General features: G+C 27.6%; 1 protein-coding gene across 2 annotated transcripts; it reads left to right on the plus strand.

Annotated features, from left to right (window-relative positions):
* Positions 1–1,432: 1,432 nt before the first annotated feature.
* Positions 1,433–18,536, plus strand: LOC129957098 (elongation factor 1-alpha-like). 2 transcript variants are annotated; one of them, XM_056069244.1, is made up of 7 exons: positions 1,433–1,537; positions 11,879–12,030; positions 13,114–13,293; positions 14,005–14,172; positions 15,229–15,508; positions 16,101–16,493; positions 18,272–18,536. In XM_056069244.1, exons 2-7 carry the CDS (start codon positions 11,887–11,889, stop codon positions 18,493–18,495), a joined length of 1,389 nt encoding a protein of 462 aa, XP_055925219.1. In that variant the 5' UTR covers positions 1,433–1,537; positions 11,879–11,886; the 3' UTR covers positions 18,496–18,536. The 2 variants fall into 2 exon arrangements, with proteins under 2 accessions (XP_055925219.1, XP_055925218.1); XM_056069243.1 differs by lacking the exon at positions 1,433–1,537 and adding an exon at positions 6,806–6,956.
* Positions 18,537–20,962: the final 2,426 nt, after the last annotated feature.

Raw genomic sequence — 20,962 nt, forward strand, 5'->3', positions numbered from 1 at the left:
TTATGCATAATGTCAAGAATACGAATTCTATTTCATATTTATAATCATACTACGGCTTTGAGCTACCACATTCATATGCTCGCTCATTGATAAGCAATCACCCCGTTGACTACTTTGACTAAAACGTTGGCTCGTTTCTATAACTTTCTTTATAAAAGGCCCTTGGTGTGGTGCAGTAGTTATCAGATGGGGGTGTCAGCTCATGTGTCGTCCTCATCCTGTGGCCAGCGTTCAAAATTACAAGATCCCTCTCAAAACAGCTATAGACTTTTCTTTAATATATCTGAACTAAACTAACTCTTAAAAAAACCATATGGAAATAACTAATTCACTGCGTTTGGAGTTGCCGTATTTTGGAATGCGATAATTTTGACATATTACTATTGCATTTTTAGGAATCTCAATTTTATATGCACAAATACATTCAAAAAATATATTTTCAGAAATTCTTCTGGAATTGAATTAAAACCCTGTCATGCGTCATTTTAGTAGAATATCTTTTTATTTATTAAATTTCAAATATTTGACATAATTAATTGATAAAAAAAGAGGAAAAACATTGAAATGGTTCTATGATATATAAAGAATAGCAAAATTAAGGTAAAAATAACAGAATAAAATAAAGGATTTTTAGAAATGAATGGGAGAAAATAATAATAATAAAACCGCTTTTCTAAAAATTAAAAGTAATTTAGTAAGATTTTTTAGAAATTTAAAGCAACCATTAAAGTTACTGAGTTAAGAAATAGTTATCAGGCTGGTATAATATTTCCCTTCAGATAAAAAAAAAGGATAAGGCACACATTTCAAATAAGGCACACTGACATATTTTTCAATAAAATAATAAAGAATAATGGGGGTGGGGATGTTGGCTTAGTTTTCACCTAATGCAGCAGTTATCAGTTTATTTCCTTATTTAAGAAAACAAAATAATAAGGAACAAATCATTCCACAAAATATTATATATATATATATATATTCAAATTATTTTAAAATTAAATAACAAAAATAAGAAAAAAATCGTTTCGTTATATAAAATCAAAGGCTTTTTTTAATACAAGGTTTCATGTTAGCAAAAAAATGTATAAAAAATTGTATTTGTATAAAAAGAATTTGTATTTAATAACAATTATTTGAAAAAATAAAGATGAAGGTCAAAAAAACGTAGCTCATAATTTCTTTTCATTTAAAAAAAAGAAGAAAATGTATATTAAAAAAGTCATTTTTAATTTAATGACAAGTCACTCGATACAAAATTATTAAACTTTTCTAATATTCTAAACACTACGGAAGTTCGCATTTGAACCCATCCTGCGAAAGGGGAATTGCAGGGGGGAGGGGGGCAGAGTTCACATGAAGCCGACCCACCTATCAAAAACGTAGTTCGTGACTTGCCATCTTCAAACCGGTTCCCCCCCCCTTTATAGGCACAGTGCAACTTCGGGAAAGATCTTTTTCTTTGCACTTCTAGCAGCGTCCTGTTGAGACGTACCATTGAGCCATTTTTCATTGCTTCTTAACTGCTCAAATTTCTAAGGTAAGTAAAATTTATATTTAAAACTGCTAAGTTAGATTATTATTGCTTTTAAATTTGATTTTAGACTAAATTCTATTTATTTTCTAAATGAAATTAACTTGAGAGTGCTAAATTTTGAATAAATAGTTTTCTGACCACGTGCTCTGTAATATTTGAAAATTTTCTATTTTTTTTTTCTGCTATTTCTTTGCAAATTTTAACTCTTGCATAGGGTAGGTTGTATTGCCAATTTTAATATAAGTAGTTGGTTATTTTCCTTACCCAAATAAATCTTAATTTAAAATCAATGAGTTAATTTAGTCACTAATATTAGCGCCATTTCATTTTTAGAAAAGTGTTCTGAATATAAGATTACATCTCAAAAATTGCATTTGTATTGAAATAGTATTTCTTGAGTTTCTATATATATTAAATAATTATTTTATCGAATTTATGCAAGGAAAAGTAACATTAATCTTGAGCCGATTCCTTGGTGGGTCTATCAGTAGCTTTACTTTTAGAAAGCCTTTTGAATACATATTATATAATTTTGTATATATGTAGAATAGACATTCAAAATGTTCTAAATTATTATTTTGAACAACTTTCGTATAAGATCAATCTTGAGCTAAATCGTTGGCAACCCTCTCTTTGAATTTAAAAATTATTTCAAGACTTTTTAAGCCTATATAAGATATTTTTATAAATAATAAGTCTTAATTGATAAAAAACTTTAGGCTTATGTGGCAATATTTGAAAAGCGAAGTAAATTTAAAGATAATATAAAACTTAATGCTCATAAAAATGCAATAGACATTTCTAGCAATTAGTATGCTTAAGTAAAATGATAATTGCCGATTAATGATTAATTTAGTATATTTGAAACAAACGGAATCAATGTCTGAAGTTATTTTTTACTAGTCGCTTTTAGCGACAAGCTAGTTAGCCAACATTAATGTTGCCAAAATTTTCAAGTAAATACTTTATATGACTTGGTCTCTTAATTTCTTTATCAGCTAAATATTTTTAAGCTAAAAATTTTGATAGGCGTATATTTCATTCGTATTATTATGTAAACCTTAAACCGTTCTGTTCATGTACTACGGATCTCACTCTAATTTTCAATCAGCGTTCCTTGAAAATTCAACTTTAAATTTAAGTAGAAATCTTAAACTGGAATTAATATAAAACATTTTTTAATGAAACATGTCTTCTTTTAAATATGAGAACTGGAAGAAGAATCTTTCGATAGTGATGTCTTACGTGAACTACATAATTATTTTCATAATTTATGTATCTCTAAGAATTACTAAAATAATTATCAGATTAATCACAAAGTCCATTTTTTTTTGTTTTACTTTCAAAAGTATTAAAATGAAATAATGATTTATTCCTTTGACACTTAAACTTTTAAATAACTAAATAAACTAAAATCTTTTGATATCAAATCGGCCCGATTTATTAAGTTTTAATTATTAAAATTTTAGAATAATCATCATTTTCATAATTTAGACGAATCACTTGAGAGATCATGGGTGATAATTTCCTTTTTTGAGACGGTCAATGATGTGGTTTAAAATTACCCGTGTTTAATAAAATAGTGATATTAAAATTTTCATAAATCAGCCAGCTTTAGTGATTGCATTGGCAACTTTTTTTATTAAAAATATAAGCGTCTCAAGAATATTTTGTTAAATGAGCTTCGTAGGGCAGATAATATATGTAAAAATTTGAAAATTGATCCTTTATTGACTCAGATTATATGAAATAGGATTATTTATTTCATTTAGACCATTTTGCCAGCAGATGTACGTTTATTATTAAAGGTTTGCAAATTAACATTGGGCCCAGAATAGTGGATATATGGTAAATATTAAACCATAAATTAAACTGCTTTATTGAATCAGTAATATAGACATTATCATAGAAAACGTTTTCTTACATATACTTTTTAGAAAATATATTTTATATTTATTTCATTCCATGCAGACGCGTGCTGAAAATTACACTTTTATATGTTTAATTTGCAATTATAATTAATTTATTTTTCAATTTGATATTTTGTCAATGTAATGGCACCACATTGGTAAGAGCTAATTCTTTGTGATTGACGCTTAAAGTGCTCATGCAGCTCAAATTTTACTTTTATTTTGCGCAAAATAAATTATTGAAAAATGTGATTAAAATTTTTTTTAATTAATTAAAAATAGAAATTTAATTTGTTCGTTAAAACATTAGAATTACTGAAAAGATTTTTTTTATCTTCAATATGATGTAAAAATCATTTTCGTACGATTATATTTTCGGAAGTTATCGCGAAAAAATACCGAAAATTCCCTTAATTTTTAATTAATTAAAATTCTAATTAAAAATTTAAAAAAATCACCAGATGTGCCATTGGGTTTTATTATAAGTAGAGATAGATATATCAATAGATAACAGTGTTGTATGTGCCAAAAGTAAATTCTAAATTAATGATTTAAAGAAAATTTGCTTTTCGAACTTTTCTTTTTCTTGATTTTTTTTTAAAAATTGCGTAATAAATAATTGAATTCAGAATTATAATCTTGCTTTTGTGGGTTTGAAACTAATACAAATGATAAAAATCTTGCACTGGATGGCAGTTTTAGATTTTTGTGGAAAATCTAATTTATTTTATATATAAAATTGTATAAAACTGAAATATCTAAATTACTTATTTGCGAAAACAAAATAATAAAAATTTGCACTAAATATTCTATGGCTATAATTTTAAGATTAGAAATAATAAGTCAAATACCAATTGCGCTTTAGATTCATAAAAATATAAGAATAAATAGATATTCAAATCTTAAATTTTAACTACTTAATATTTTTTTTTCGTTTTTTTTTAAATTAAGCAATTTTTAACGGAATTATAAATCTATTAGGCTTTTCAGATTTTGAGAGGTTTATTCCAAAACAGAATAGAAAAATACTTCTTAACCGATTCAAATACTGCTAGAAAATTTATTGCTCTCCTAATTTACATTCTTAAATAATTGTTTTCAATTAAATTAAAATTTGTAAGTTTATAATTTAAGTAAGTAACAATAAATATAGATTTCATAATGTAATTTATATAAATGCATATAGGAATAAAGAACCTTTTTATAAGTTGTAAAGCTTCGGTTTTTAAAAATTACTTTTCATTAAACAAAAATTGAATAAATAAAGTCTAAACTTCAGATAATAATAAAAAAGGCAAAATTTTTAATAATAACATAGTGATAATAATAACAATTTTTACTAGTAAAATTTATATTAATTATAAAATGCCTTTGAAATTAATCTGTAATTCCAAAACAATGGGTTTACAACAAAAAAATTAAAACCTAGACATCTGCTTTTTCGTTTGTATGAATGGTTTAGGAACCAAATAAGTTTTTTTTTTAAACATTTTTGCTAAATTCATGTAAAGAAAGTGGAATCAAAATCTCAATATTTTAAAACGAAATAATGAATTCAAATAAAAATTTCAAGATTCAAATAAGATTAAGATTAATTTCACGTTGCTTTATAGTGGAAAATGTAAGAAATTTAAATTATAAATTTTTGGTATATTGTATCATAAGAAATTTAATAAAAAATTAATTTCAGGGAGAATTTAAAATTTTCTGCTATTTTTATTCATTGGATGTAAAATTATTCACATAAGATTGAGAACATGAAAAATTCATTGGAGGATGAATACATTGTTTTTATTTAACCCTTTAAAGGGCCATTTTTTTCTAGTCATATTACGTTAAAATATTTTTAGGCTTGAAATTAGAATAAGAAAAGGGATTCATTTAGCTTATTAGATAAATTTATTTTGATTAATTAATAATTAAGTAACAAATCAAGACACATCATTTTCTCTGATATAAAGAACTAAAGCATCTAAGTTTCTGATTTACTAAAAATTTTTTTTCAAAACTTAGGCCAACCTACATAATTTCATACAAAGAGTGATATATTTGGTGGGAAGCATACTTAACACGGCCCTAGAAAGGGTTAAAGAAATGGTAAATTTTATTATGAATAGAATATAAAAATAACTCGTTTTTCTAAAAAAAATGTTAAAAATTTACTCTAGAACTAGTAAACAAACTTTATTTAAAAAAAAAGCTTTATATTAAAGAAAAAAACGAAAAAAAGCTCTGGTGTAAAGCTTTGGTTTTTAAGAATTATTTTTCATTAAACGAAAACTTAATAAATAAGTTCAACTTCAGATAATACACCAAAAAAAATCAGAAATTTTTAGAGATAACATGGAAATTATAAAAAAAAAAGTGAAATTAAATCTATTATTCTAAAAGTGAGTTCACAATAAAAACTCTACAACTATTCACCTGCTAATGAGTATTTTAAGTACCAAACTAGGTTTGCTGTTTTGATTTTTTTTTTTTTTTTTTTTTTTTTGCTAATTTCATGTAAACTAAGCGACAATAAGAATTTTTCTATTTTTGAAACCAATCTATAAATCTATATCTGTAAATAAATATATATTTTGAAACGAAATAAAAAAATTCAAATAAAAAGCACCTACCTTTTAAACTGCTTGCTAGAGGAAAATTTCTTGGGAGTTAAATTAAAAAAATTTAATATATTGTATCATTTGAAATTTCTATATTAATTCATTGGATGTACAATTTTTCACATATTAAAATACGAGAAGTTTATTTGAAGACTAATACAATTTTTTTATTTAAAAATTTCGTAATTTGCATTATGAAAGGAAAATAAAACTAACGCGCGTTTCCTGAAGCATTATTTAAAAAAATAATTCAAAATTAGTGAACAAAACTGTAATCCTATATTTAACAAAAAAAGAAAGAAAAGAAAACTTGTATTCCTTCAGTTAAAGAACAAAAAACGTAAAAAGTCTCAAAATGCGGTAAAGAATATTAGAAGGCAAAAAAAAAAAAAAAAAATGTTCCGGTCAAAGGAAATGCATTGCTTAAAATAAAACTTGAATGTCTATTGTTTTTTTAAGACATTCAACCGAATGTCAGACTTAATGAAATGCGCCGCCAGAGAATCTACTAGTATATTCACGATCAAAAATGTGAGAATTTTTTTTATATGAACAATTTAAAATCGTTCGATTTCTCATTCAAGAAATTTTCAAAGACACATTGGACTTCCGGAGCTGAAAATATCTTATAATAAAAATCAAAATTCGAATAGTTTTCTGATTTTTTCGCCGGTTAATATGAGGAAGACAGGTCGAAGCTCACGCTTCACTGAGCGCTGCGCTATGAAAAGAGACGATCCTTCTACACCTCCCCCCCCCTCTCCTTCCCCGCCGACCTTGAAACCTGTCTTGCAACTTCAGGGGTTTGGGGTCAGTTCAACTTTCAGCTGATCGTCTCATTTCGTTCTTTGCTGGTCTACTGTGAGTGTGAGACGTGTCAGGGATAATTCGCCATTTTGCCATGTGAGTATACTTCTAATGATATTTCAGCAGTATTCGTAATCTAATCAATGTGTAAAAGTATAGTTTTAATTTACACTTATAGATTAAAACAATTATTTTATTAATATTCTTATTTAAGAGTGATTTTATAAGCTAATGTAAAGTTATCCGCTTTTGCCGGCCGTGGCGTGGCACTTTTTTGAATGCTGGCGTGTTAGCCCTAATTTTTAGTTGGATCATTGTTTGACATCAATTTAAATTAAACTTATGATCGCCGATTACACATTTCTTTTGAGGTAAATCGTCATTTTATGTTTAAATTGGTAGTTATAATTTATTTAAGTTGTATTTGAACCCACGTGGTGCATTTGTAGATGCTAGGGTTAGTTATAATAGTTTTCTTCCTTTTATGTTATTTAATTTAATAATACACCGAGTTGTATTTATAAAAATAATAAGTAGAATTTATCATTTAATGTGAAGTCACGATATTAATTTGGAATAATTTTCAATTCTTAGTATTTTTTCTTTGTTAGGGAACTTTGACAACGTGGTAACCCATTTCCATTCTATATATCGAAGTCTTCTATTGATTCAATAAGTTTTTTGAAAAAAAATTGTTCACATTTCTGCGCATGTGAAATACACTCATAAGAGATGTTTTTTCTTATTGTAAGTTATTTAAAATAATTTAGGCAATTCCTTATATAATTTTTTTGCTTAATTTAAACATTTTAATTTGATATTTTAGCATATTTAAATTATACACGAGCCCACGTACTACATTTACTAAAGCTAGGGTTAATTTTAAGAACTGTTCTTTAGATATGTGCGGTTTAAAAATAATAAATCGGAATTAGTATTAATCTTAAAATTGGATGCTTCTGAATTTGAAATAATTTTTAATTTAGCCATTTGATTTTTTCTCATTTTTTTTTATTTTGCAGTCTTTTAATAATTTTTATCGCATAGTTTATTTTATTTAAAAATTCCTTATTGATTTAATTTTAAAATATATAAACCCCCATAATTTATATTTCTATATTTTTTTTAATCGTGAAGTTGTTATAGTGTATAAATAGTCTTTCTAAATCGTTTTATGTGGATTATTAAAATTTAAAATAATCTGTTTAAAAAAGCTGAATAAAAGTTATAATTAATCGATGCAACTTTCAGTGAATATGAAAATTTTTGTTACTTTATTTTACTTTTAAAACTGTCTAAAAGTTAATTATATTGTACAGGTAATTTAATCTTCTCATGTGGCGTTTAAACGTTTATAATTTAATAATGCTAGTTTATGCTACAATTTTTTAAATGCCTTGCGCAGAAAAAAAAATTAGTTAGATTTAAAATCATGGTTTTTTTTTGATCTTGTGAATAATATTTTTTTTTTCAAATTTATTTATTTGAATGAAGTATTGAATTTTGAATATAAGCTATAATTAATCTATTGAATTTTATGTGAATATTATATTTTTGTCCCTTTATTTTACTTTTAAAACTGTAAAAATTAACTATAATGTATAGGTAATTTAATCTCCCCACGTGGTGTTTAAACGTTTATAATTTAATAATGGAATTTGTCGCAACATAATTAGCTATAATTAACCCATTCAGTTTTAATTGAATATTAAATTTTTGTCATTTTATTTTATTTTTAAAATTACCTGAATTACCTGAATATTCCACAGTAATTTAATCTTCCCACTTGGAATTTAACCGTTTATAATTTAATAATGGTAGGTTGTTATAATTCTTTACTTCTCTGGCACAGAAATAATTTTATTTTAAGATTTAAAGTCGTTTTTAAATTCCTACGAATAATAATTTTTTCAAATTTATTTATTTGAATAAAGTATTGAATATAAGCTATAATTAATCGTTTCAATTTTCAGATAATATTTTATTTTTGCCCTTTTATTTTACTTTTAAAACTGCCTAAAAGTTAATTATATTGTATAGGTAATTTAATCTTCCCACGTGTTGTTAAACGTTTATAATTTAAATAAGCATATTTTATACAACATTTTTTACATGCCTTGAAGTCATTAAATATTATTAAATTAACTCTGACACCAGACTATGACTCATCATTTTCCCATGAAACTATGACTTTTAGTTGATGCTAAGTATAGAAATCAATAATAAAAAAAACCCTTCAATTTAGAACAGATGAGTAACATCTTGATACAACAGTTTTAGTGCATTTTTTTATACAATTTATTTTATAAATACTTGATATGTTAATGTGTATTTGCTGTGCTAGTGCTTAATTAAGATTAATGTGGTTCTTGGCAGTGACTGGTATCAGTGATCCTTTTGCTTTTTTGTATGATTTGAAAAAAAAAAACTAATAAAATTATTAAGTGTATCACAGAACCCAAGAAATTAAATTTTTTTTGTAAAGGTTTATTTTTATCTAATTACTATATTTTTATATGATTAATAGAAAAGTGACTCATATTATTTCAATTTTCCCCTTTTTTAACATGAGTTATAAGTGCATAAGATGCCTTAAATCTCGCAATTGGTAATTTTCTAAAAATAAAGCCCACATTTCAAGTATAATTCCATTTTCTTAATCAAATTAACTATTTTCAATAGCAAATACTTAATACAATACAAGTATCGAAACACCTATTACATTAATATAAATTTATTTATAGATCTAATATTTTTTTATAAAAGTACGGCCGATTATCTTTAAATATACCGCTTTCAGTTTTTGTTGATGTTTTTAATCACAATCAGAAAATCCTTATTATGAATCTTCCTAATAAAAAGGCAAGCAATGTGAAAAAGTTAAAATTAATCATTGACACTGACCCTTAAACACATGTGGTGCTTAAAGACTTTTGAGAAAATAATTTTTCATAACGATAAACGATAATTTTTTGATTGATTATTTGAATGATTATATGAAAAAAAATATTGTTTTTCATACGTTTGATTTTTAAATACAACTTTTAATTCTTCCAAACAACAAAGGAATCTTCATTAAAAAGCTTACTGGTATTTCAAAAATGCTTAAGTTAATTTTATTTTCAATATGATTTATTTTATAATTAAATTTTAATGTTTAGTTTAATATATTAAACCTTTAATCCCAGTATCCTTTTGTATGAAAGCTTCATTTATGATTTTAAAAAATCATGTATTCATTTACATAAATTAAATTAAAATTTTAGATTTTTCCGTTTTGAAACTTTCAATTTGGAGCACAATGCTATTAACAATTTTATCGCCACTAGTATTTTCTTATAGAATTTCAGTAAAATTTTGTTTTAATATTCTATTTATTTACTTGGCATTTTTGGAGATTTCTGGTTGTTGCTTTTATTTTTTCACCAATATAAGGATATTTTAATTTCGACCTTAGTTTATTGAGAGCCATTTTTTACTTTTTTACAAATTGAATTGACCATTTTTTTTAATTTTAAAAACAATTTGTGCTTTATAAATATTTTATATGAATTTTATTCTCAGTCGTTTCATTATGACTAGTCGTTCATTAAAAAATTACTAGGCATTTTCACATTTTTCTTAGTTTATTTTTCACTTTGACATTGGATATTATACTTGAATTTAAACAACTTATCAATATATAGTCATAAAAACATGAGCTTGAATACGGCAGAATCAATTATAATTCTATTTGGTACAATATATGCAAGTAATATCACTGACACTCCGACCCTCCCAAAGGCGCACAGATAAAATAACTGAATGATATATGTACAATATATGTAATGAAATTTTTTCCGAATGCATAATTAAAAGCATAATTCAAGTTGCATAATTTAAATAATATATTAATCCTTAAATTTATATTAATATTTTCCTCAATATTAATATTTCCTCTATTAACATTACCCTCAAATAATTCATTAATTTTACTCTCAAATAATTCATTAATTTTACCCTCAAGTAATTCATTAATTTTACCCTCAAATAATTCATTAATTTTACCCTCAAGTAATTCATTAATTTTACCCTCAAGTAATTCATTAATTTTACCCTCAAGTAATTCATTAATTTTGCCCTCAAGTAATTCATTAGCATTGCCCTCAAATAATTCGTAAACATTACTTTCAAAAAATATTGTATATAATCAAGGGTTTAAGCGCAAATAAAATCATGCAAACACTTTGTAAATATTTTTAATTTCCAATTTTTTTCGAAATTTTCCTTGAGCCCTCATTCAAAATATGTTCATTTAAGTATTTCTAACGAATTAAGAATTATTTTGTCGAAATTAAATTCTTTGCATTAAATTAATTTATGAATTCTTAGATATGTAAATGTGCATTGCTGACTTCAATCTTCGAAATATGAAATTAAAAATCAGGAATTAGAAATGGCGTAGCATAAATGAGGTCTTTAAACGCCTTTGGCGCCAGTCTTGAAATGCTTCGTTGTTGGATAACAGATTTATGATTTGTTACGAATTTATTATCCATTTACCCTTCCAGGATTTCCCTTCAACATGATATATAGGTCATTGGTATCGATTTGTAATATTAAACTGCAAGCTCATTGCAATTTGTAGTTCAGAACTCAAGAATAATCTATACCATTTAGCTTTTAATCAAATCGATCTGTAAATGACACAAATATTTTCCATCAATTTATTTGATTAAGTTTGATTCAGTGAATATTCTTTGCATCAGTAGAGTTAAAGAAAGAATTCTATTCTATTCTATTTTTGAATAAATATCAGTTAATTGAAATATAAAGAACATTTGATTCCTTTTCACCAGGAATGTAATTTTAAAAGCAAACGATAGTTAGCTTAGTTATTTCCAGCTTGTATTTTTGTGGATAGTGGTAAAACTTGTCAACTTATTTAAGCCAATTTTGTAATTGCTTTCAATTTAAATCCTATTTTTCAAAAAAAAAAAAAGAGTAACATTGCCATTTTTTTTTCTCTCTCTCTCCAGAATAAATCATGCCTAAAGATAAGACCCATATCAATATTGTGGTCATCGGCCACGTAGATTCTGGAAAATCTACCACCACAGGACATCTCATCTACAAATGCGGTGGAATCGACAAAAGAACCATCGAAAAATTCGAAAAGGAAGCCCAAGAGGTAATTAATATTTAAGTGTTAATTTTCACAATCATTAAATATGGCAATACTTTTTAAATACAAAAGGATTTAATGAAAAGTTTTAAAAGGAAGCCCAAGAGGTAATTAATATTTAAAAGTGTTAATTTTATAAAAGAATCGATGAGTTTCGAAAAGAAAAGGCCCAAGAGGTAATAAATATTGCTATAATTATTGAATATGGCAATACTTTTTAAATACAAAAGTACTAATGAAAAATTTTAATTGAAGCCCAAGAGATAATAAATATTGCTATAATTATTGAATATGGCAATACTTTTTAAATACAAAAGAACTAATGAAAAATTTTAAAAATTGAAGCCCAAGAGGTAATTAATATTTAAGTATGAAATTTCATAATCATTAAATATGGTAATTATTTTTAGTTTCTTAAAAGTATTCGTAATTTAGTGTTCAAATGCAAGAATCCAAACAAAATGATAGGCAATTTTTGAATAAATCAAAAATGTACATTTCATAATTAAAAATTAAAATTATTCATTTCATTTTTATTTGACAGTTTTTCTGTTTCTGTCTCTCTTAATGGTATTAATTCAACTTTTATTGATACAAACTGGAGACAATATTTTTGAACTTAATATGTTTAGGGGAAAAAAAAACAACGAAAATCTGAATAATGATGCATCACTTTCACAAATTATACCTGTTTTGGTGTCAAAGCGATTATTTTCGAAGGATATTTATTTTGTTATTTTAAAAAAATTTCTGTTGTGCTTATATTGAAGGTCTGGTCAATAACACAAATTTTCTTAACATTAAGCTGTTATAACTAATTGTAATTATTCACTAAAACAGAAACAAGATAAATTTTAGGTCTTGTAAATTTTTTTAATTATTTGTCGCTTTAATGTTTTGGTCCATTTATTCTTACACAAACGCACGATTTAATTAAATTTGAAAATTTTTTTATCATTGGCTCAAATACGTAAAAATTCATGAATTTTCATTAATTTATAAAAAGTATTTAATATTACTTTCAATTCCTATAAATCACTTAAACTTGCAGATATTAATAAGATCAAGTATTTTTTTTATTTTTATTAGATGGGTAAAGGTTCCTTCAAGTACGCTTGGGTTTTGGATAAACTTAAAGCAGAACGAGAACGTGGTATCACCATTGACATTACTTTGTGGAAGTTTGAAACTTCCAAATATTACGCCACTGTCATCGACGCTCCTGGTCACAGGGATTTCATCAAGAACATGATCACGGGAACATCGCAGGTGAGTTTCTCTTTTCTAAGTTATAAAATTAATAATTATTAACTTGCAGATAATTAAAGTGATAATCTGTTATTTTAACATTAAGTAACAGCTTTCTCTTGATAAGCTTTATGATATATTTAGTTCCTTAAAGATAACCGGAAGCTTCCGTTCATCCTTTTTAATAATATTTTCCATTTTTATTTTTAAATGTTTAATTTCATCGCAAACTGAAGTTGTATTAGTGTTCAAATGCTTTTCTAAATTCTATACCTAGTCGGTCATAAGTCAATAATTAGCTTTCCCCTTCTTAGCCTTAAAAACTTAAGAATTGAAAGGAGAGGGAGGGGGGGGGGCTTTCCGTTAAAAATCATTTTTTTAAAGTTAAATATTTTTGCAATAATGCATCTTTTCTCACAAATTAAAGTGAAAAAAATGTTAAAAAAATTAACACATGGGTTGATTTCTAAAATTTTGATTTTTTAAAATTTAAAAACATTATTTTTATTTTCTTTGACACAACATTTCTTAATAATGAATGAAAATTTTGATTGTGTTTTTTTAACTTAGAAAAATTTAAAATACTAAAATCACAAAGGCCCACAATGGTTGTTGGAAACGGTTAGAATGAATATTATCTGCAAAATTCCATTTTTTTTTCGCATTTAAGATTTTTAAAAAAAATTTCAACGCATAAATTTAATTTCGCATTTTTATCTTTCTTTTATGTAGGCTGATGTTGCCGTACTCATTGTAGCAGCAGGAACTGGTGAATTTGAAGCTGGTATTTCCAAGAACGGCCAAACCAGAGAACATGCCTTGTTGGCGTACACTTTGGGTGTTAAGCAGATGATTGTGGGAGTCAACAAGATGGACACCACTGAACCACCTTTCAGTGAAGTAAGAAACTCATTTCCCAGATATTTATTTTTATCCCTTGGTATAATGTTGAATGTTTAGTAATGTGTGTCCGCCAGGAGAACACTTCTCGCCAAATTTCTGTGTTTATGACGGTTGTTATAGAAACAGGTTTCAGTATGTAGATCCATTTCGAATTGGTGGAATTGGATGGAAGTCTAGGGTTTTTTTTTTTCTCATGGCGTCAATTTAAAGAGAAAAGAAAGGGGGAAAAACTGCTGATCATTCGTCTTCTCGGTTTAATCGCAATTGCACATGTCTTTTCGCTTATCATGCTTCTTTTATATTTTATTGGCCTTTTCTTTAATTTACATTAGCCGCATTTCATTATTTTAAATTTTTTTTCATGTCTTAAATTTTGACACCCTTTAAAATGCCCTTTCAATTTAAGAAAGGGGAGACTTTAAAATCTGAGCACCTGAGAGGATATTTGAATTATTTTCAAATTGAGAACAAGTTTACATATAAACATTTTGAATTTAATTATGTTTCTAGAAAACTTGTGCATATTGAAAATAGCTTACTATTTTTATTTAAATTAGATAGATTACCTCGCGGTTGCTCCGGAGAATTTGATATTACTTACGTAAATTTAAAACAAATGAAATAAAAACGATTAATTTTTTTGTCACGTATGATTTTACTTTAGATTTCTTAATTGATTGTTTTCTTATTGTGCAACCGTTAGATACGTATTATTCAGTTTCTCCATTTGATTTCTATTATTCTTTTTATACATATGGCAGATATTTTCAAGATTACGAGAACTCAATTAACTTTGAGTTAAGTGGAATCATTTTTTGAATTTATTTTCAAAAATTAGATGTAATAATTCGAGATATCGCCAGATTGGCGTTAAACATGCCAATGTAAGAAACTTCTACCTGAAATGAACTCTTCCTACAGTTACCTGTTTCTTAGGGGACTACCATAAACATATAAGGAAAGCATTCTCCTGGCGGATACACAGTAAATTGTTTATGGTTTAATAATTTTACAAGAATATCTCAAATCTATAATAAATTTCTTTCTACTTAGTCTCGATTTGAAGAAATCAAGAAAGAAGTATCCACCTACATTAAGAAGATCGGATACAACCCTACCACAGTTCCGTTTGTTCCTATATCAGGATGGAACGGTGATAACATGTTGGAGCCCAGTTCCAACATGCCTTGGTATAAGGGCTGGTCCATCGAAAAGAAGGGAACCAAATTTGAAGGTAAAACCCTTCTCCAAGCCTTAGATGCCATGGAGCCACCAACTCGGCCAACGGATAAACCTCTACGTCTACCTCTTCAAGATGTCTACAAAATCGGAGGTAATAATGTTTTCTGGTCATCAATTAAAAGTTTGCTTTCGTTTAATTTTTTTATCTTTTATATTCAATGCGCAATTCTTAGTTTTTACAAAATATTTTTTCTTTTTCCTACTGTAAATAATAAGTTCCTTGAGTTCATCGATTAAAATCATTTGCTTTCTTCTTTCGCCTACAGTAAATAATAAATGCCTTTAATTCATCGGATTAAAATCCTTTACTATATTCTTTCACCTACTGTAAATAATAAATGCCTTTAATTCATCTATTAAAATCGTTTGCGTTCTTCTTTCGCCTGCTGTAAATAATAAATTCATTTAATTCGCCAATTAAAATCATTTGCTTTCTTTTACCCATTGTAAATAATATTCAATTTATCGATTAAAATGTTTTGCTTCTTCTAAAAAATTGTTTATTACTCAATTTTTTTAAAGAATAACGTTACCAAAAATTGCTTAAACTTAGTTTGAATATTACGAATTTATTTTTAATTATATTATTAAACTTTTTATTATTTATACACTTAGTTTGATTTATATTGCGAAAAGGAAAACATTTGCCCATTCATAATATTTTCTTTCGCCCTATTCATTAGGAATCGGAACTGTGCCTGTCGGAAGGGTTGAAACAGGTATCATCAAACCAGGAATGGTTGTTACTTTTGCCCCATGCAACCTTACCACTGAGGTTAAGTCCGTTGAAATGCACCACGAAGCCTTGACCGAAGCCGTCCCAGGAGACAACGTCGGATTCAACGTGAAGAACGTATCCGTTAAAGAATTGAGGAGAGGATATGTGGCCGGAGACAGCAAAGATCACCCACCCAAGGCCACCGAAGAATTTACAGCACAGGTCATCGTATTGAACCACCCTGGTCAGATCTCCAATGGATACACCCCCGTTTTGGATTGCCACACCGCCCACATTGCCTGCAAGTTTAGTAAGATCAAGGAAAAGTGTGATAGACGTAGTGGAAAGAAATTGGAAGGTATGTTCTTCTTATCTGATAAGGCGTATTATGCATTTCGATTTATGTTTTATTATAAGGTGAAAAAAATTCCAACTTGCATCAAATTTCGGAGAGATTTTTAAAAATGAAGTGCTCAAAAAGTTGCTTCATAGCGTCGAATGTAAGAATCTATAAAATATTGATAAATTAGCAAATAAAGATTTTATTTGTTCAACCGTAAGTCATCTTAAGAAATTTTATGTAGGTTATTTCTTATTCCAAAATGAGATTGAAATTAGGAAATGTAAATTTTTACATGATTTATTAAAAAAAAACAACTTAAAATTGGACTGACCATTTCATAATATTTTGTTTGTAAACAAAAGATTTGGGCGTTTCGGGAAAAAAGTTTATTTGAAAATAAATTTCCCTGTAGAATATTTCGTGCTAACAGTTTACGCCTAATGTCCTATTTATAACAGTTGTATTTCTTTTATGTGGCCACTGTTAGCCCTCCCCCCTCCATCTGAGGCAACCAAAATATCTACTAAACAATTTTCGTTTGGCATATACCACTAACCTTTTGTGATGTTTTGTGACATCCTTATTTTTTTATTTCATTTTGGAATAAAAATAGATTCTGAAAAGGCATCATTATTTATTTTATATATTGAAAATTATTTTAAATACTTTTAATGTACACCTCAATTTTGTTGAATGATATCCTACTTCTTATCTTACTAGTTTTCCTATTATTCCTGTCTTCTACTTTCTTTCCTATTTTCCTACTACTTCTTTCCTATATTTGCTTCTTTCCTACTACTTCTATTTTCTACTTTCTTCTTTTTAATTACTTCTGTCTGCTACTTTCTTCTTTCCCACTACTCTCTTCTACTTTCCTCTTTCCTACTACTTCTATCTTATACTTTCTTTTTTTCCTACTACTTCTATCTTATCTTCTTTCTTCTTTTTTTCCTACTACTTCTAACCTACTAGTTTTTCTTTAAAAAATTCTTTGTTTTTAATAATTAAATCTTATTTCAGTGTAATTTTGATGTTTTTTTAATATAATTTAAAAGAGATAGATTAATATTCATTGATTAGAAGGCGAATGAATGCAAAATTATATCGCTAGTAGTCTCATATGCAAGTGTTAAATTTCACGAATAAATTGCTAAAGAAGCTTTTGCTGGCAGATTTTGAATTATGCATTTATAATTTTTATTTACATCTTGTTGCATTTCGCTCTAAAATTTTTAGGTATTGATTGCAATACTTTCCTGAAAGAAAGAAAATGACTGCAATATTTCAAAATGATTTGGTTTCAGATGAAAACATTAGTAAGAGCATGAAGGAGCATGAGAGTTTTCTATTTTTATCTTAAATATTTCAATTCAATTTCTTCTTCTGTATTCAGAACATTGAACTGTTTCCATCCTTAAACTTTCATAAATAAAATAAGAAAGGATTGCTATTATTAAGATTGCACCTAGCATAAATTTAAATATAAAAATTCTAAAATTCCAAATTTCCTATGAATAATAATAATAAAAACGGCCAGCTTTTTTTTTTTTTCAAATTTTGCAGATACAGTTACTGTAGATTAATTTTCACTGCAAACAATTATTTTCCTCTTCAAAAGAATTGTTACACAATTTTGGGATGTTTTTTAGACATAACGTACAAATTTTAAAAAAATGCCCACTGTTTTTAATGTAGTTATTATTTTTTGACAGGTAATTGTTTATATTTACCCTACCCATTTTTTCTAACTGCCTTTATTTTAAGTTGGCTTGAATATAATTGAATCTTTTCAGATGAGCCAAAATTCATCAAATCTGGAGATGCCGCCATAGTCGACCTTACCCCTACTAAACCTATGTGCGTCGAAACTTTTACTGACTTCCCACCCCTTGGAAGGTTTGCAGTTCGTGACATGAGGCAAACTGTTGCAGTTGGTGTCATCAAATCTGTAAAACCCAAGGATTTGTCTGGTGGTAAAGTCACCAAAGCTGCTGAAAAGGCCGCCAAAAAGAAGTGAACTCTGTAAATTTTAGCTCCAATAAAATTAAATCCAATTGATTTGTTTCTCCCGTGTTCCTTTTTGTGTATTATAACTTTATTGTAAAAAAGTAGTTTGCAGCGTGCTCTGCATCTGAAATAGGAGAGTTCTCGCAAAGGTATTTCATACACATTTTTATTTACTTTGCTGTTATTGATAGAATAAACTGATTAAATTGGATAAAAAGTAAAATTTAATAACTAATTCTAATTTATTTTGCAAACTCAAAAAGAAATACTCAAGTGTTTTTATAATTATAATAAATTTATATTTTTGGTAAAGTCATCATTAAAATTGCTTACTATTCTGATGTCACACTAAATGAGATGTGGAGACACCTCAAGGACAACCCCGAGGTACCTAGGATCTTTTTTTTTCCTTCTTTCCTGCCATTTTTATATATCTTGTAACTTGCACAATTAAAAACCTTGTCAACTTTCTTTTAACTTGCACTTGCTTTTATCATCTCAAACATGCACAAGTGTGTTTTCTTTATCTTCTAACTCTAAAATTATATGAGAGAAATACATGTTTGTAATAATATGAAGTTTTCCCACAACGTTGGTGTTCCCACCTTATCGAGGTGTTGTGGTTTGCGTGTATTGTCGATCCCGAGAGCTATGCCGGCGGTAGCTTAGCTACTGGCAGGGTCACCCAAGCCGGACAGGTCGAGGGGGAGATACCAGACTAAGAGGAACCCACGACAACTAGAAGGGGCTGGCATGCAACGAACACCATTATCCCATATAAACAGCACTGTTAATATGGATGGCTCCGAAAGCAGACCTGATTCTAAGGGAAATATTGGTTTGCTGCTAAGGATGTTGATGCTTAGTGAAACATTAGTCTTATGCAACCGGGTTTTGCATTTCTGTATATGATTATTCACTCAGATCAAGACGATACTTTTGATGGCTTGCTAAATTCACTTTTGCATTTTTAATGCTTATTTCACATTTGCACAGTAATAAATGAAAACTGCAGCATTTAATATTTCTACTATACCTCCAATATATAAGTATTTATTTTCTACTTAGTCTCGGTTTGATGAAAATAAGGAAATTTCAGTTAATTTCATTACTGTTGTGTTGTACATTTTCAGTTACACGGTAAGTTTCGCCGAAGCAGCCTTTTTGATGTTTTGTAAGAATACTTTTGTTTGACACTGGCTGATAAAGTTTTGACACAATCATCAGGATAGCGATGAGGGGTGACACCGCTCCCCCTAGATTTGGTTTCAAATCGGTAATGTTTGAAAGGAACTCGAACGCGATATTTTATTCTGCAATATCGATGACATTTGGATAAATACGATTACATTGTTAAGAGAAAACAGTAAAATACTCAAGTACTTCCTTCCGAAAAGTAATTCAAGTCTTTTTTTTTTTCTTTCTTTTTTTTAAGAAATATGTTTTGCAACTTTATTGAAATCATTTAATCGAAAGAAAAAGCTGTTGCTTCTCCAATTTATTACATAAATGTAGTTTCTATTGTCTTTAAACTATACAAATTTTCGATTTGTATAAGCTTAAATTAATTGCATCAAAATACGAAAAATTGGACAAATTTTCGATTATTAAACGTCGGCTAGAAAATAATACTAATATTAGATTCGCTGATTCAATGTAAGTTACGAATGCAATGAAATGTTAATCCTGAAATTAAGAGGAAAGATCCCATAGTGTTCTTGAAACCTGTCATGGAATGTGAATTCATGACTAGTCGGATTCCTTACCGACAAGATTACTGAAGCTCTAAAAGAAATTGTGTCTAGAATATTATTTCAGTGCCGATTAAGGTGGATTCGCTGTCATATTCGAAACAATTCTGAGACAGTTGCTTCTGAATCGTCTGAATCATCCCTTACAACGAAATTAATCTCATCGATAGTTTGTTCAACTAGATTGCCAATCTCCCAATATTTCTTTTCAACCTTTTTACATTGGTCTCAAAAACTCTTCCATTCATTTTTTGTCACATTTAAAAGTCCATTTATGGTCGGATCTCTTAGCGTTGTTATATTGAGCTCGCCATTCACATTTCTATTCCGCACATACCTTTTTGTGGATGCCCATGCCATTTCGATGGCATTTAAATCACAATGATATGGCGGAATTCTTAAGACGTCATGTCCATTTGCTTTTAAAATTTCATCCACACAAAACATCTTGGATGGAGGGACGTCGGATACAACTAAATCATATAAGTCAGGCTTACGCATATTAACATCAAATGGAATATTATGTTCTTCTAGCCATTCTGATAACTTTTTCTTTGTGGAATATTTTGAAGGTACAGGATTTAACACTTTTGTGGGATAAGAAGCGTTGTCCATGCAAATCACACAATGTGGAGGAATATTAGGAAGAAGCTTTTCTTGCAGCCACTTGGAAAAGTTATTATAGTTCATTTGGCCATGATTATCTCCTTTGGCTGTTCCGGACTG

Source organism: Argiope bruennichi, chromosome 11 (genome assembly GCF_947563725.1).
Source record: "Argiope bruennichi chromosome 11, qqArgBrue1.1, whole genome shotgun sequence".
In the NCBI taxonomy this organism is placed as follows: Eukaryota; Metazoa; Arthropoda; class Arachnida; order Araneae; family Araneidae; genus Argiope; species Argiope bruennichi.

Coding starts and splice junctions, on each gene's coding strand:
- LOC129957098 (XM_056069244.1), top strand. CDS start 11,887: ATGCCTAAAGATAAGACCCATATCAATATTGTGGTCATCGGCCACGTA. Junction 12,031..13,113: donor TCGAAAAGGAAGCCCAAGAG/GTAATTAATATT, acceptor TATTTTTATTAG/ATGGGTAAAGGTTCCTTCAA. Junction 16,494..18,271: donor TAGTGGAAAGAAATTGGAAG/GTATGTTCTTCT, acceptor GAATCTTTTCAG/ATGAGCCAAAATTCATCAAA.